General features: G+C 39.8%; 1 protein-coding gene across 1 annotated transcript in view; it reads left to right on the top strand.

Annotated features, from left to right (window-relative positions):
• igfbp2b (insulin-like growth factor binding protein 2b) overlaps positions 1-17,696 on the top strand; it is a 72,108-nt gene that overhangs the window by 44,230 nt on the left and 10,182 nt on the right. The window contains exon 2 of the mRNA XM_079663203.1: positions 11,331-11,488. Coding sequence (XP_079519329.1) covers positions 11,331-11,488 — 158 coding nt within the window. The remainder of the gene's footprint in view (positions 1-11,330; positions 11,489-17,696) is intronic.

The following is a 17,696-nucleotide window of genomic DNA, read 5'->3' as shown; positions in this document are numbered from 1 at the left end:
ATGTGACGAATAGCAGCCCAATAATTCGACCTGATGTAGTTGAATGGAGTGTCATCTGGGTCATTTGTGCAATTGGCCTCGGAATCTATTGCTCTCACTTCAAGTCGTCTTTCAATCCGTCCGAGCAGGGCCCTCATGTCTCCCAAGCACAGGTGGTCCTGGGCTGTGTATCTCTTCAGATCATTCACCCACTTCTGACCTCCTTTCGTGATTGGAGGTAGCTTTGACACTAATGCTTCCATGTCCCTGTGAGTCCATGATCTGTATCGAAATCCTCCTCTTCCAGCCGCTATCAATGGCATGGAGGTATATGCACCGGTTCTTCGTTCTTCTTGTTCTCTCTGTTGTCTATCTGCAACAATGTCATTATGGGCTTCAACTGCCTTTCGTCTCTCTTCCATTCCTCTGTTGAGTTCCTTTTTCATTATTCTGCCGAGTTCTTCCACATGTAAGCTGTTTGTCAATCCTTGGCTGGCATCTTCCAGATGGAATACCAGACTTGCAACCATAGCTTTTCTTTTTTCAGCTCTGTTCATAGCAATGTTTACAGGTCCATACCAAGAGGGTTGTCCGGCTTTGATCCATGCGTTTTCCTGTTGTAGATATTCAGCATTCTCATGTTCAACTACAGCTTTTTCCGTTGGTCCAGGTTGATCATCTGCTGGAATCAATCCTCTCGTTTGCCACTGTTCTAACAGTTTCTCCATTTGGTTCCATGTCCTCTGTCTTTTACTTGAAACTGTTAAAGCATCGGATCTGATTTTTACCCTTTCCTTGATATCTGCAGTTGAGCCTGGCCCTGCGTCTAGTCTCAACTTAGTTTGTTTTGGTGACATGTTCTCTAATTATTTATGAACTTATCAAAGATGAAGCACTAATCTTCTGACTAGCACCTTCGTTGCTGTTCGTCCGAACTTTATTTTTTTTTTATTTTCTTTTGCTCAAAGTTTTATTATTTTTATAGATTTTTTTTTTTTTTTTTTTTTTAAGTTTAAGGTAAAATATTAATAAAGTTAATTAATATATAAAAAATATGCAAAATTAAAATATGAAATGTTAAAATAAAGTTGTACCGTGTATGGTTTTGACTTTGAAATATGAATTTGGTTCAAAATCACAATGTTATGGTGTTTCCGCTATTTGGGTAATAATTCTGTACTACCACCAGAGTGCGCTATTTTAAATTCCAGCTTAATCCACTAGGGAATAGCTGTTTCAAAACTGACTCGTTTTTAACAAAGGAGAAACTTAGTTTCCTCAAAAATATCTTTAAAATAGGAATTTACACTATGGTTAAACAACACAACACATAACCGCCAAAACACATTTGCAAAGAAGAATATTCACAATGTTATGGTGTTTCCGCTATTTGGGTAATAATTCTGTACTACCACCAGAGTGCGCTATTTTAAATTCCAGCTTAATCCACTAGGGAATAGCTGTTTCAAAACTGACTCGTTTTTAACAAAGGAGAAACTTAGTTTCCTCAAAAATATCTTTAAAATAGGAATTTACACTATGGTTAAACAACACAGCACATAACCGCCAAAACACATTTGCAAAGAAGAATATTCACAAAACCGCCAATACACATTTACCAGCAGAAAGTACTTCCAATAGTTCTAACTCTAACAAGAAGTATGATGTTCTTTAGAAGATGGAATGCCTAGCCTCAGTGTGTTAAAGCAAACAGAGTACTTCAATTAGCATTTCATGAAATGGTGACTGCCGTGTGGCTCACCGTGAACATGAGGTCAAGACAAAATGGCAACTGGTTTTCCAACCTTTGACCTGAAGAACAAAGGGATTTGAGAAAACACCTGGAGTTGAAATTGGTGAGGTGATATTTTGTCTAGTAAATTCAACACACAACACTGTAGTTTAAAATAACATTTCCATTTAGTTTACAATGATAAATGGGCCTCATACCCTTACGTCATAGCCCTCTACCCATGTACGTAAATGTTTTGACTTTAAGAGCCAGTATGGTCATTTCTTCTGTTTAAACACGCTATTTATGGGACAAATAGGACGCTAAGCAAACACAATTAGAAGAATATCGTCTATCTAACGCACGAATGTCGCACTTCCTGCCGTAATCCACAACGCAATGTCTTGAAAAACAGAATGGTGTAACCACTGAGAGCTTCAAACTACTCAGGCCTTTCCCTTGAAATAGGACTTTTTTAAAACAGCCTCACGCTGTTGTTACACAAAACACTCACTCCAATAACCTTAGCTTCAAACTTTGGCTGTGTCTTTGCCTCAAGCAGTCCCGACTGCTTAATGGCCTAAAACCATTCACGTAAAACGTAAAACGCCACAAAAGACACATATAGTGATTGGCCTCTAGCCGACATGTACTAACAGACAAACGAATAGCATGCAGGGTTAAATAGAAAAAAAGAAATTGAACTCACCCTGCCTGTAACAAAGCAACGCCACGTGGTAATGCTACCAATATTTATCAATTTAGGCTTGTTTTAACTTAAATTGCACAGCTATTTTCAGGATCCGCTGGCCGCCGTCAAACACACAGAACTAACATTGTCCTACATTAACTATTGAAGAATTCGATATAACAGGTTTCTCCATACCTAGTTGATTTGAGCTCTCTGTGTGCTGAACGGATGCCAGCGGGTCCAGCAAGCAGCCTGCTGTAGTCTCTCCCGGTTTTGCGAGATCCTGGGCTAGCTCGCCAATTGTTAAATATGTTCTTTATTCTCGCGTCCAGGAGAGAAGCTTTAAAATGAGACTAAATGGAGTCTCTGAAAAGATTCAAATGGGATACTTTAATTAAAAAAGGCGCGGTAGTGTTACAGACAGAATATTGTTCCGTCAGACAAACAGCTGTGATCCGGTTCTCCTGAGCAAGAAGAAGACAGCGGATCTCTCCTCCGGCGCTGCTATATATATCCTCTGCTGGCTCCTCCCCGCCAGCCGACTCACCTCGTCTCCAATGTCCGTTATTGCATTTAAACAGAGGATAGGTTCTTTTCACATTCAATATATGCTTAACACGCCGTTTCTCCTCATATTCTCTTTCATCACTTTTCATTTAACACATTCTAAACGCTGTAATCAATACTCTAAACCAGCGGTCCCCAACCTTTTTTGCGCCACGGACCGGCTTAATGTCAGACAAATTTTCACGGACCGGCCTTTAAGGTGTGGCGGATAAATACAACAAAATAAAATGACAAGACCATGGTATTTTGTAAATATAATAATAAAAAGCCTGAATCCACTGTGTACTTGTATGTAACTTTATTAGCAGCGTCCTCCTGACATTTTTTTTTTTTTTGCGTCCTCCTGACATCCACCAACAACAATAATAATAACATAATAATAACAATAACAACCTCTCTGCCTCGCGCTCTCTGGTCGCTTTGGTAACACTTAAACATACCTTCAAAATACAACATAAAACATATGAAGTTCATGAAAAATACAACTCACCATAACGCTAAATTAATGAGAGCCCTGAGCTTGTTTCTCTGCAATGAGACGGTCCCATCTCGGGGTGATGGGAGACAAAGACACCCGGAGTGTGTTGCTTATGTCCAGTCTATTTCGTGATTTTGTTTTGGTTGCTGTGACTGCAGAAAACCCCGCTTCACACAGATATGATGTCGGAAATGGCAACAGGGTTTTCAGAGCTGCTGTGGCAATCTCGGGGTATTCTGCCATGACTTTTATCCAGAATACCGGCAGAGTTGATGTCTCGAACATCCTTTTCAGGCCGCCGTCATTTGCGATCTCCAGCAGCTGATCTTCTTCTTGCGCGGACATGCTGGATTCGCCCGGTTTGTTGACAAATGGGTCGCGGATCCATTCCTTTTCAGTTCGTGTGTCTTTTGCGGTTGGGAAGTAGCGCTCGAACTCTTTTGAAAGCGAAGACAGGTGATCGTGCACCAGCTGGGAGAATGACTGCTCCGGCTGAGTCTCCTCCAAAATCCCCGCCAATGTTTGAAACATGTCAAATATGCCTCTGTTCACACGTCGTCTCCACAAATCCAGTTTTTAAATGGCTTTAAATGCAGCTACTTTATCTGCCAACTTGAAGACTGTTGTCATTTTCCCCTGAAGAGACAGATTGAGTTCATTGAGCTGGCTAAATATGTCGCACAAGTAAGCCAGTTTTGCGACCCACTCCTCATCACTGAAATGTGCTGCCAGCGGTGACTTTTTTTCTAAGAGAAATCTTTGCAGCGGCTCTCGTAATTCATACACTCTGGCCAGCGATCTCCCTCGGGATAACCATCTTATTTCTGTGTATAACAGAAGGCGTCTGTGCTCCGCGTTCATCTCCTCACAAAGTTGCTCGAATAGGCGTGAGTTAAGTGCGTGTGCTTTGATGTGGTTGATAACTTTAACAACATCATTCAATACGCTGTGAAGTTCCGGTGGCATTTTTCGGCTCGCCAGCATCTCTCTGTGTATGACACAATGTGTAGATTCACATTCAGGTGCAACCTCCTTAATCCGAGTAGTTAAACCAGACAGCCGTCCGGTCATGGCAGCAGCTCCGTCTGTGCATATGCCGACACAAAAAGACCATTTAAGTTTTCCTGATACGTAATTATCCAGCGTCTTAAATAGTTCTGCGGCTGTGGTTTTGGTTGTCAACGATAGTGCACACAACACATCCTCATGCACATCCTCCTGATAAAGGTATCGCACATAAACAAGCAGTAGGCTATTGCCCTGTTGTCCACATCTGTTGACTCGTCAACCTGCAGTGCGTACCACGGTGATGTATTAATCCTCTCCAACAACTGTGTCTCAATGTCCTCTGCTATTTCCTCGATGCGCCGCGTGACGGTGCTAGCTGACAGAGGGACCTGTGCTATCTTTTTAACCGCAGCCTCCCCCAAAAGTTCACCGCAAATGTCTTTAGTAGCCGGAAGAATCAATTCTTCACCAATCGTGAATGGTTTTTTAGCCTTAGCTATTCGGTTAGCCACCAAGTAGGATGCTCTCAGTGCACTTGCATTTGTTGTTGCAGAGGCCCTCAGTAATTGCTTCTGTCCTTCTTGTTCCTGCTTTTTTCTTTCAAAGTACTCCAAAGGCTTGTTTTTTAAAGCAGGGTGCTTAGTCTCTAAGTGGCGAAGCAGTTTTGAAGGCTTCATTGCCTCATTGGAGAGCCGGTCACCACATATTATGCACAGCGGGCTTGGTGCGTGGGAATCACCTGTAGCGATAAATCCATATTTTAAGTAGGTCTCCTGGTACTGTCTCTTAAATGCAGCTTTCTTTTTCTTGGTGGGTATAGGCTCTTCTTCTGTCTCCTCACTGGCCCTTTTCCCCTTTGCAAAGAAACTTTCCAAAGACGTCTGTTTTTTACTCATCTTTCTAGCTTGTGAGTTTCTAGCTTGTGAGTTAGCGCGACCGTTAATATTTAATATTAGCGCTAACCGTTAATGTATCACGTGACCACAATATTGACATGTGTCAATCGCATAGGTCAAGCGGTGTCAAGAGTGGGTCACGTGAGTCATAGACGGATGTAACGGGGAGAATTCGGAGAATTTTTCAAAATAAAAGATTGTTCAGACTCGAATAATAAATAAAACGGAAATAATGAAAGTTATTTATTCTTTCTGTGCGGCCCGGTACTTAACGACCCACGGACCGGTACCGGTCCGGGGCCCGGGGGTTGGGGACCACTGCTCTAAACAATACTTCTCGGCTCGTTTGGTTGCCGGTCATTCCGGATGTTGTCACATGCTACTCTCGTCTGTAAACAATAATGTATTCAAATAAACTGTACTTTCATTTAATATTCAACATGGTAGTATCTCGACATCTATCGTTGTAGTGTTAAATCAGTAGGTTTCGGTTTTCACCACACCAAGTCATTTCGCTCCTCAGTTCACCTCTTTAGGAAATCGTATATTAGCCACATGCTACATGCTAACCGTAGATGAAGGATTTTCAGAATAAAAGCTTAACTGCTTGTGCACAAGAATTTCTGGTTTTTCAGTATAAAAGAGCGTTTGAACTGACGGTATGTTTAAGCTACATTATACCATCAAAACATTGATTTTAATTTCTAACACAACCCTCCCCCCCACCCCCGCGGTGGTTTTGAAATGTTCCCGACTTCTGAGGTCTCAAGGTTGGCAAGTATGTTTACAACAAGTTTGATATTCCATCGAAATGTGTTGAGAAACAGGATTTTCACTGCCGTCACAGCAGATTTTGCTCTCTCGCAACACAAGAAAGTAAATTGGTTGCCTAAAGTAAGCCCGCCTTAGATCTGTGGTATAGGTTGCACACTGATGTTGATGGTTAAAGGCATACATTTGTAAGAGAAAACCACATTGACCTTATAGTGCACCTATTGTCTTTAAGGTCTAACAAACACTGTAGTAAGCAACAATTGGTAACAGTTTCCCCTTAAAACTACAAAGGCAGCTTGATTTGGTTTGGATGACACACATATGGCCACATGTACGCATAGCAACATCAAGAGTTGAAAGAACTAACTAACCGTAAAAGGTTTGAAGGGGATCTCTGGCTAGGCAAACCTTCATTATTCAATTGCTTTTTGTCTGTTGGCCAGACGTTAAGTGTTTGAAGTGGTCGAGCCTTGAGAGGATCCATTTGCACTGACAATAGTTTGAAATACTGTAAGGCCACTTTTTTGGCTTGTGGAAGCACCGTTAAGTTTTTGAGGCATAGCTTCACTGTATACATTAACAAAATACACAGATACATTAATGCTAAGCAACTCTGGAAATACATTACTCATTCTGTGTTATGAGGGAACTGTGAAAGCATTGCTTAAAGGCAACACCCAAAGCCAACAGCTCGAGACAGGTAGTTTCTATGGCACTGAAGACAGAATCAACAACACAGTGTTTACATGACAGCTGTTGGCTAAAGACGTGTTTTAGTTTTTTCTTTCCTTGAAACATGCTGTCATGAGTTCCTATGTATCAAACTATAGAAAAAAGTTGGGATTTTAAAACTTTTTCTGTATAGTTGCACCTATTTTTTAACAGTCTTGTTCCAGTGTAGCCTCTTGAAACATAAGTGTCAGTGTGGTGTACTAACAACTACCAGGGGAAAAGAAAGACATATCACTTTTTACTTGATAGATTTTATTTTGAGAGCAACAGACTTAAATTAAAACCGTAAATCATACTCCATTGAATATGTATAATGTGTTCTGCAGAAGCTCTCACTACATGTGGGAGCTTATTCCACTGTTTGTGAACTAGCTGGAGGTTTGAATTTATGACTGTTGGCTGTTACTGCAGTGAATATAATTAAACTTCTTTATAAGTTAAGGTCTTGTTTGTGGCCACACAGTTTTTGATAATCAGATTGCAAAGTGTTCCCTATGTAGCTTGACTGACATAAAAACATAAAAGGTTAATTTAATCTACGGGTAATTTCAAACTCAAAGCAGTGAGATATGTTCTACGATTTTGGATGGATTTCATTGAATTTGGCAAAAAACATTCTTGTTCCTCAGAGGATAAACCCTGTCAATGTTTTTTCCCCTTTTTGTTTGTTTGTTTGTTTTTTACTGTTAGATTACCATGAGGCAGACGTGTCTGGTTGTATTGACATTTTCAGACAACTATTGGTTGAAATTCCCTAAAATGTGTACATATATTCAAGTGTCCCGGAGGATAAATCAGGTATTCTTGCCACCAGGTCATAGTTTCTATTTACACAATTCCTTTATTTAACACTAGAACCGCCAGAGGTCGCTGTAAACCTAAAACCGCCAACGGGTAAAATGTACCCGCTATTGATTTGCAAGGTACAATGTTCTTTTATTTATCATACAGAACAGTGATTTTTGATCGCACAGGGATGACATTTATACCAATATAATCTGTGGATTCTCAGCTTTTCATATGATATAGTTTTTGCAGATAGCATGAAGTATAAAATATTGCTACAAGTGCTGATTTAAAGGCTTGGTGTTAGACTTGTGTTTTGTTTAGGTACAAATCTCTCAATCTCTCTCTATCTATCTATAGGCTAACTATCTATCGATCCATCTGTAATGTTCTGTTCTATGGACATATAATTGTCTACACAAACAGATGACGCGGATTACTTCTCTCATTCCGAGTGTCCATCTTTATTCGACTGGCACGTAACCTGTACATATGCATTACGTCCTCAACGTGAGCTCAGTCATCCAAGATCGTATTCTCCAAGATGTTACACTATCTATAACTATATATCTATCTCTCTCTCTCTCTCTCTCTCTCTCTCTCTCTCTCTCTCTCTCTCTCTCTCTCTATCTATCTATCAATATATCTATCTATCTCTCTCTATCTATAAGGAACCGCAGTAGACAAAAGGCGTTGCTATAGCAACACGTCATGTTCACGCTGCATTTTCTATGAGGTAAATATTACCCGCTGGCGGATATGGGTATAAATGGCAATTTATTTGGCAATTTTTTCAATCTGACTTCCTATTGACAATTTTTAACAACAGAGGGTGCTATACAACACACTTTCAGGGAAAGTCACGGACTGGGAGACTTTAATATGTTATGGAAAAAAAGTTACATATAATAAAAAAACAGCTGCGGGTAAAATTTACCCGTTGGAGGTTCTAGTGTTAAAGGTTATTTATAGGTACTTTTGTTCAAATATCACTCCAGTACAAGTGAACTTTTTTTCATTCAATTAGAGTACTTGCTTATAAAGATATACTGTTGTACGGGTAGCAGGGTGGATCCAAATGCAGGAAGCAGAAACACTATTCATTCAAAGGCTTGGTCCAGAAAGGCAAAATAACAAACTAAACTACATTGCAGGACACACAAGGATCCAACAAAGACTAACAGAAAACCAAGGCTTGAACACAAGCTGAAACTAATGAGGGGATGAAGTGCAGGTGTACAGGAGGCCAGGTGATGATGGGGAACAGTTGCAACGAAATAGGCCAGGACAGACCATCAAAGAGGCAGGAAAACACAGGAATTCAAAAACAGACCGATACAGACATTTCAAAAATAAAACAGACAATCAGAAACGAAAAAACTAGGATTGTGAGAGTAAGTGTTAAAAAGTCAAAAGTTTTACAACTGTGAATGTATATATATATATGTATTCTTACTTTATGCATTTACAGACCAAATGACTGAAAAGCCTGGGAAATCTCAAACGTAGACTTCAGATTATGCTGTGGTGGTTAGGGATCATCTTCTTTATCTGCAGTAGCCATCATTACCACCGCCAAGTTGAAAGAGTAGTTAAAAAAAAGGAACAAGCACTTTGAACTTGACAGGCCTAGGAGGTACAATTTACTATGATTGATTTTTCTCCTGTGACAAACACAACAAATAAGAAAAATCATCCACTGACTTCAAATCCTTATTTCCAATTTAATTCAAAAGTAAAAGATTGTTACCGGAGGTAGTTGAGTAAAAAAAAGTACTTTTCACAAAAATAATATATAAACTTAAAATAAGGACATCTAAGAAAAAAATCTTAAAGGAGCTCTTTTATGCTCATTTTGATGTTTCATATTTGTATTATGTGCCAATACTGTAATACGTTTACATGCTTTAATGTTCAAAAAGGTTGACCTTTTAAGCCTCTGTCTGAAACCAGAGCCCCTTCTGCTCTCATTGGGTAGCTGGCCACCGTCCCGCCCCTTAGTTTATCATGTACAATGTGTTTAACCGTTGGCTAATAGAAGCGCGAGTGTTACATGGGGATGTCATTATGCAAACAAAGAAGTCCAATGGAGGCCTTATAAGCAGGGGGGGAGTGTCGCGGAGAGAAGCTCCCTCTGGAAGGACATTTGGGATTTTTGCCTTTGTAGACCATTCACAAAACACACTACAGGAAAGGGAAAACCTCAAAACAGCATTATGGGCCTTTTTAAGTTCAGTAAGTAAATGTGTTTTGTTACTGTCAACCAATGGTTCCTAAAGCTCCCGTTTTTCTAAAAATATATGTATTAATATCATATCAAGAGAAAAGTGTGTTGCAATGTAGAAGCCTCACTCACGTTCACAGCTGGCAGAGTGTGCACACTGCACAGACGCGTGTGAACACGCACAGAAACATTGCAGGAGGTATCAACATGTGTGAGGAGGAGCGCTGAAGCAGTTTTCCATTCTGCCATGATTTACAATCCCAGAGTTCTGCTCCTGGATTATAGTGCTAATTGCAGACACACACACACACACACACACACACACACACACACACACACACACACACACACACACACACACACACACACACACACACACACACACACACACACACACACACACACACACACACACACACACACACACACACACACACACACACACAGACACACACACAGCCTCTGGCAGGTAGATTAGGCTCCTGAAAAAGTCCTTAGTCAGCAAGTAAAGCCTTAATCAGAAAGGCTTCCTCACAGGTTTGGACTCACCACCAATGACTAGCAGACGAGCCCGGCTCTTTAATTCAGCCGCCGCTTTCTTGTTAAAATCTGTTCGACAATCTCACATCATTATGTCTGTGATGACTGATTTACACTGTTCACCTCTCTTTGTTTTTGTGTTTTACCATCTATGGTATCATTTTTTGGACTTGCATTCAGTATTAATTTGCTTTCTTACTTTGTGTCTGTTCTGAATTACCTTGTTAGCTTGTTGTTTGTGTTTTGTCTCTCCCATCTCCAACAAATGACGAACATACTTTTGGTATAACAACATCAGGAAACGCACTCAGAGTGACCCCGACTGCTGAGAGACCTGTGCAAACTGTATAAAAGACCCCATGTTACAAGCCTAAATGGGCTGGATGTAACACTGTACTATTTCAAAGGTCTTAGCGGGCCTGTTCACACTGCCGCCATAATAATTATAGCCATTGCAATGCCTGACTGTCCAGTATAGAATTAGTAACATGAGGCACTAAGGACACAGGATGCCTTCGAGACACAGAATGACTTTGTCTTTTAATTCCAGGATTAAGATGACTTGTAGAGGGGCCTGTTATTAGAAAGCTTTAAATAACAGCTTGTGATTAAAGAATGGATATATGTAAATAATGTGAGTATTTTAGAAAGCAGCAGAGATTGTGTGTTTCTAACATCTGTCCATTAACCACATACCTAAAAGACAAGACACTTTCATGCTCAAAGCGCTGAATCAGTATAAGTGTTTCTGGGAACCTCCAAAGTATTGAATGTTACCCTGGGATTATTACCAGAAAGTAAACCAAAAGGTTGAATTAGCTTTTGAGTAAAATGTGAAGTCTGTTTTAAAGAAGGCCTTGGCAGACTTTATGCACAGATGCTTCAGATTAACTGTATGTCTGAGAAGGTTTTTGTTTGTTTAGTTGCAGAGGTACATGGGACAGAGAATCCACTCGCCAAAAGACCTTCCCTAGACCCTTGGATTTGGCTGGAGTCGGCCAGGAAACAACAACTGAATGAGCTCAAAACCAGGATGAAGATCAATCAACTAGAATACCCCCAAACCCTGAAAGAACTAAAGGTCAGAGTTCAACCTTGAAACTATGTTTAAATGACAATTCAGGATTCATTATTACCTCAGGTTCTGTTTTTGACTTAAAAAGTTATTGGCGGATTTCCATGAACCTTGGTGGAAGGGTTTATCTGGGGCCAACGAAGAACCTATAAAAAATCAGGGAGGATCTAAATCACAGGGTGGATACACACATTATTTTTCACTTATGAAACAGCCTTGGCGGAGGTCTCCGCAAACTTGTAAAGCGGATATCATACCATGATTTGATTTAATCTTGTGGGCTTTTTAAAAAAAAACATTTCAAGGGCAAAAAGAGATTGAAGCCAGTACATTTATTTGAAAATACAGGGTCTTACACATGAAGATTTATCTACTGGAACTACATTAAATACAAGTTGTCTTCCCTTATGCTAAAAAGCAATATACCATAACACCATAAATTTTTTTGTGTGGAACCATTACAAATACCACTTCAGTCAGTTATGCTATACCTTATTTTCGTGTTGTAGAGAAACAGTAGCCAATACTGTATGACGGTCTAACCAAACTAAATCTAAGTGTGGTTTAATTCTGCGTGAACTTCCTCCCTAAATATCTGAATTAGCATTAGAATCCGGTTTATTGCCAAGTAACACATGTGAGGACTTAACATTGGTGTACAGTAAATGGGCATGCATAATGGTAAATAAGGAGCAAACATAAATACTATAATACAACTATTTAAAAAACCATTATAGCAAATAAAAAATGAAAGAAAAAAGGGCACAAAATGCAAATACAAAAAAGAAGTAAGTAAGTACAAATATGACAAATGCTTCCCTTTTTCCGACAGCAGCTTCCAAGCTTAGATTGTGTTAGTAGTCTTAGTTGTGTAGGTCATAGTGTAATGACATGTCTGCCTATCAAAAGACAAGCTGTCAACAATGTGCTGAGGGTAAAACATTGTCTGGTACAGTGGTGCCCTCCTCTGGGCGCTCTTTCACTCTAACAAACACACGCACGTGCACAGACACACTTTTTTTATCTTACATTCATTCTTAGGGTGAAAGGCCGTAACCTAATCATAACAACCACATTCATCATAAAAAAACTCTTCCCGTAAATGAACCGTCACTTTAACAAAAAAACGAGTTTCAACAATTTGCCTTACCTGGGGGAGCAGGTCTGTGTTCCCATTAATCAGATAAATACCTGTAGCATGACTGTGTAAACACATTTGTGACCAGGGGGTGAAAAGTTAGGACGGTTCTAAGGGCCTGTGACTGACAGGGGCCCAAACTATTTTAGAACATTAAGAAAAAAAGTAACCAATGTGATATCTTTTCATGGGGCCCAAAATCCCTTGCGGCGAACCTGTTTGTGACCACAACCTCCTTTAATCAAGATTTCGTACAACTGTGAGAATAGATCTGTTTGTATTCCAAGAATTTCCTAGTGTGGTAACTTTGATTACTCTGAGATAAGGAAACAGCAATAATATGCTAATAATTATGTCATTTTAAATTACATTTAAGTTGATGTCTTGTGAGCAGTTAGCATACAGCATGTCTTTATTATATAAGTGGAGGCCTTGTGGTTCAAACTGACTAACTCATTTGGTGATGCCTCTCTAATTACTACTCTTAAGAATGCTTTTAGCCCTACCTCATGCATTTGTTCCATGTATTGATGCATTAACAATTATGTATGAAGTGAACACAAGCCACATTAGCTGCATTGAGAAAAACAGATAATAATTGCCCATAATGAGCATCTTCAATATGAAAAGTAATATTGTTTGGCTGTCTACAGTGGAATGTGTGTTGGCAGTTTAACCCATTCAAAAGATTAGAACCCCCCGCCCCACAATTTTTTTAACACTCACTTAACATTTCACAGTCTTAAATGCAGCAAAAAATAAAAACAGTTCCCAGAAAGAGCCTTAATGGGGTGGTGTACAAACACAGATATATTCTTTCTGTTTCATGCAAATTAGTAAAGCCCTCGGGGGGGTTACGATTGCGGAGGCCCATATATGTCTGAACATGGCAAACAATTATGTGCATTTGCTAATTTTCTCCCTCACTTAACTCACTCGTAGCTGGAAAACCATAAGTGGAAGAGTACAAAACATTGTGGCGATCATTAGAAGCAACAAAAGAGAGAATGCGGTAAAGGAGAGGTGCAGCTGGGCGGGGGAGGACCTGCAGACAGCTGGTGTCAGGCATGGATGCACTCCACTGTGTTTGTTCTTGTGAGGTCAGATACTGTACACAAAACACATGCTTCGCTGTCAGCCAGGCTCGTGTCACATGTGCGTCTTTGTCCCTTGTACACATTTGTTTTCGTTAATTAAAAGACTCCCCTTTATCACATTCATATGATTGTTCCCTCATAAAGAACCTGTTATACCATTTGTCTTGATGTTTTATTCTAAATATGTTGCCTCATTAAACCTGTTATGATCAATTTTAGGTACGTATGCTTATTGAGCATTACAGTACCTAGATATTTTACTTTTAACTTTGTCAACAAAATGACGATTTTACTGTGAGACATTCTCGTTGGACAGATAAACTTAAAGGGGTTAACACAATTTATTTAAAGTCTGTTTAGCAGTATGGAGTAAATTATATCTGAATAAACTTAAACACAGGCTTTTGTAGCTCTAGACAAAATCTGAAAATATAAATCTGGGTAAGAATTGCGTATCAGTTTGCTTTAACCTGCTCCTCATTGCTACTTAAGGCTAAGGGATACTTTAACCTCCACTAACAACACACCAACATTTTTAACTGTACTCTCAGTTTTCAAGTTAATTGTGGACAATAAAGTAAAATATAAAGATAGCGTGGATAAAATAGAATTCTGACTTTGCAAAAGAAATGGAAGGTTTCAGTAAAAGAGAAAGGACTTGATGTAGCTTAACAATACTCACAATGCATCCTGTCCACATTAACATCAATACATTTGAAGACCTACATGCCTTTCCACTGCGCCTTGGCCAAAAAGCAATAATACTAATGTAATTCCCCCTTTGCACAACTTAGAAATGTGGCTTATTTGAAGCCAATCCAGTAGCACTTACAGTGGTCTAGCTTATAGGGAGGCGTGTGGCGCAGTGGATAGAGCCTTCGTGTTGGGATAAGGGGATCACAGGTTCAAACCCCACTGCAGTCAGCATGTCGTTGTGTCCCTGGGCAAGACACTTCACGCCAAATTGCTCCTGTGGGGATTGTCCACAGTATTGAGTATGTAAGTCGCTTTGGATAAAATGTAAAATGCAATGAAAGATGATGTACTTGCAGGATTCTTGCTCTTCTTGAGTTTACATCTTCATGGTTGAATGGACTTATTTTAAGTCACTTTGGATAAAAGCATCAGCTAAATGAAATTGTATTGTCATTTATACGTTTAAATTAATATTGGTGGCTAAAATCAGTGTTCTTCTCCATACTGGCAATGAAGCAGTCCCGTACTTATGCTGCGCAGTCAGACCAAATTTCACAGCAAATTCATTTCAAGACAAAACGTATCTATTGCTAGCCAATTGAATTCCACCAGCAGTGAGTGCAAGGTTAATGACATTGGTTAAAGTCCATGTAATGTCCAAAATAAATGTTATTCTGTGTTAATAAATCGCTTCATCACTTTCCACTGTTTCATTTGACATATCAACATCAATGATTCTTTCCATAAATACCCCCCAAATAACATGAAATGTGTGCCACTTTCCCGTGTTATTCCGCTCCGGTAGCGAAAAGCTTGCCAGCCATTAACCCAGCTGTGTGACGTCACACGTGGCAAACACCAGCCTCGTCTGGATTGTTTGTTTTGTATCCTTCCGCTATTTTCGCTCAACATATGTGTAACCGGACCTCGCTAAACTTTTTTTATCTAACAATTCATGATGGGGAAGCGATGTGTAGTTGTGAGCTGTGAATGTTTCCTGATTGCTATAAACATTGATCATGGGTGCTGGAAGATTGTGCACAAAACTCGGGTCAGAATTAAGTTACTACAGGTGTTATGCCAGCTTGAGCTAAATGTCACCAGAGTACAGTGAACTTGCCTAGTGACTGAAATATATAAAAGTTGAAGTGAAATAAGTAAGGCCAAAAATGAATTACGTCTGAATATCTTTATTATTTTTACCACTTTTAATTATTTGTGGGCTCGCACATATACCAAAATAGACTAATGTACACTGCAATAAAGATAAAATGTTACAAGTGAAAAATTAACAAAAGAACCCTTTTTTATTTATCAAACAGTAAATTAATACAATCTTACAAATTTGCGATTTGGAAAATGTTGTTATATTTACATGTTTCTTTGGAAAAATAATATTGTAAATGATGTACTTTGTAAATTATTTACATCATGCGAAACCATTTTAACCAGTTCAGCTGCATGACTTATGTCAAATTACAGATTTGGCCATTGAAATCCCTGATAGCGGCCTCCCGGTTCAGGGTAAGTCTTCCGTATCTCGGTTACAGCACATGCAGGCAGCGGGACTCTGATTTTTGGGCCGAGTACACCCCAGCACCAACGTACAAACTGTCGATAAGCTGTATATCGATACTTCCTAATGAAAAAAAAGTATAGGCTACAGATTATAAATATATTTGGAGAAAAATAAAATGTTATGTAGTACTATTATGTAGCAATGGTTACAAATTGGCTTATAACATGATATTTGTATTTTACTTGTACAAAATAAATATGAGGTTATACATGACTGCTTGACAGAATCATAGACCTCTTATATATTTCCTCACATGTGTAGTTGTTTCTTTTCCCAAGCATACATTGAACTTGCATACACAGAAAAAATAAAAGCCAAGCTGTTTTTGACTGCTTGAAAGAGTTTAATGGTATCTTTAAAAGTGTACCATATCTGTAGCGACTAAAAGTATTATATGAAAGCAAAGCTGCAATAGGCAGTTGGGTCAATCAATATTTACTTACTGGTGTAGTGGGCCATCAACTGCTCTGTATTGTTGTTTGTATTGAAGATACGCTATTTTCAGTGTCCAAACACTGAGACAGCCTTCTCTAAAGCCTGGGTGGCTAATAATGCACCTTGGTTTCTCGTCGGTGTCTTCTATCTGGCAGAGCACGGGTCTGATTTTCAAGACCCGCTCCCGCCCCGCACCCGTGACGTGCAGTACCGAACCCGCCCCGCTACCCGCACATATTGCCAATTAGTTCCGCAACCCGACCCGACCCGCCGGCACATGATCCGCAACCCGACCCGAACCCGCATATATATAAGCAGTGACAACGTGCAATTATTAACACACGCAGTTGCATATTTGGCTCAAAAAGCCTGGGATGTTGTTTATTTTCTCCATCTAGGATGACACCAAAAGCCTCCCAGACGTTGGATTTCGCTCTTGAGGAAGAATTATTGAAAATGCTGTATTCTCCGCTATAGAGAGCTTCACCTCAGCCATTCAGAATGTGGTGCGCTCAGCAGCAGATAGATGCACTGCAGAGGTTATGATTAGCCTATGCTCGGTACCGCGGAGGAGAGGTCTGAGGATTTAAACATTAAACTAAATTATTATTGTTTAAATATATTTATTATGCAACACCCGCAACCGGACCCGCATCATCTTTGTTTTACCCAGAAGCGAACCCGGAAAAAAGCGTTTGAAAAAATACCACCCGCAAATCACCTTTTTTGCGGGTCACCCGTCGGGTACCCGCGGATACCCGACCCGATGCAGGACTCTGCTATCTGGTCAGTAGGTTGCAAACTGTCTATTTGTTCCATCACCTGCCAGATCTCTCTGCAGCATACACATTCATCTGCAGTGGGCATGCTTTCACAGCATTGACATGTACACCTGAATATTGTACATAACATTAAAAAACAAAACAATATCTGCCGGACGTGTGAGGAACAGATGACAAATTAAGATCGACATTTAGTGCAGGTCAAATTAAATAAAACAGAATTTACCATTCAGTATTGCCGATTCGAGTCTCGCCGGCTGCGGAATCCGCTTCTCTTTCACAAGTTTCTGCCTCGTTGTTCGATTGCTGGGCAGGAGGCTCGTACTTATAAGGCAAGATGCCTTGAAGTGAAAGGCTAGCTGGTTCACTCTCTACTTCTGTAACTGAATCCAGATAACCCACCGAATCTGAGCTTGAATGATCGCTGTCACTGTCGCTGTCTGAAGTTATCGCGTTGCTTGCCATTTGGACTGATTTGATCAAATGG

This window comes from Notothenia rossii (assembly GCF_949606895.1).
Source record: "Notothenia rossii genome assembly, chromosome: 2".
Classification (NCBI taxonomy): Eukaryota; Metazoa; Chordata; class Actinopteri; order Perciformes; family Nototheniidae; genus Notothenia; species Notothenia rossii.
Note: the sequence above shows the minus strand (reverse complement) of the source record. Positions and strands in the feature narration are given on the sequence as shown.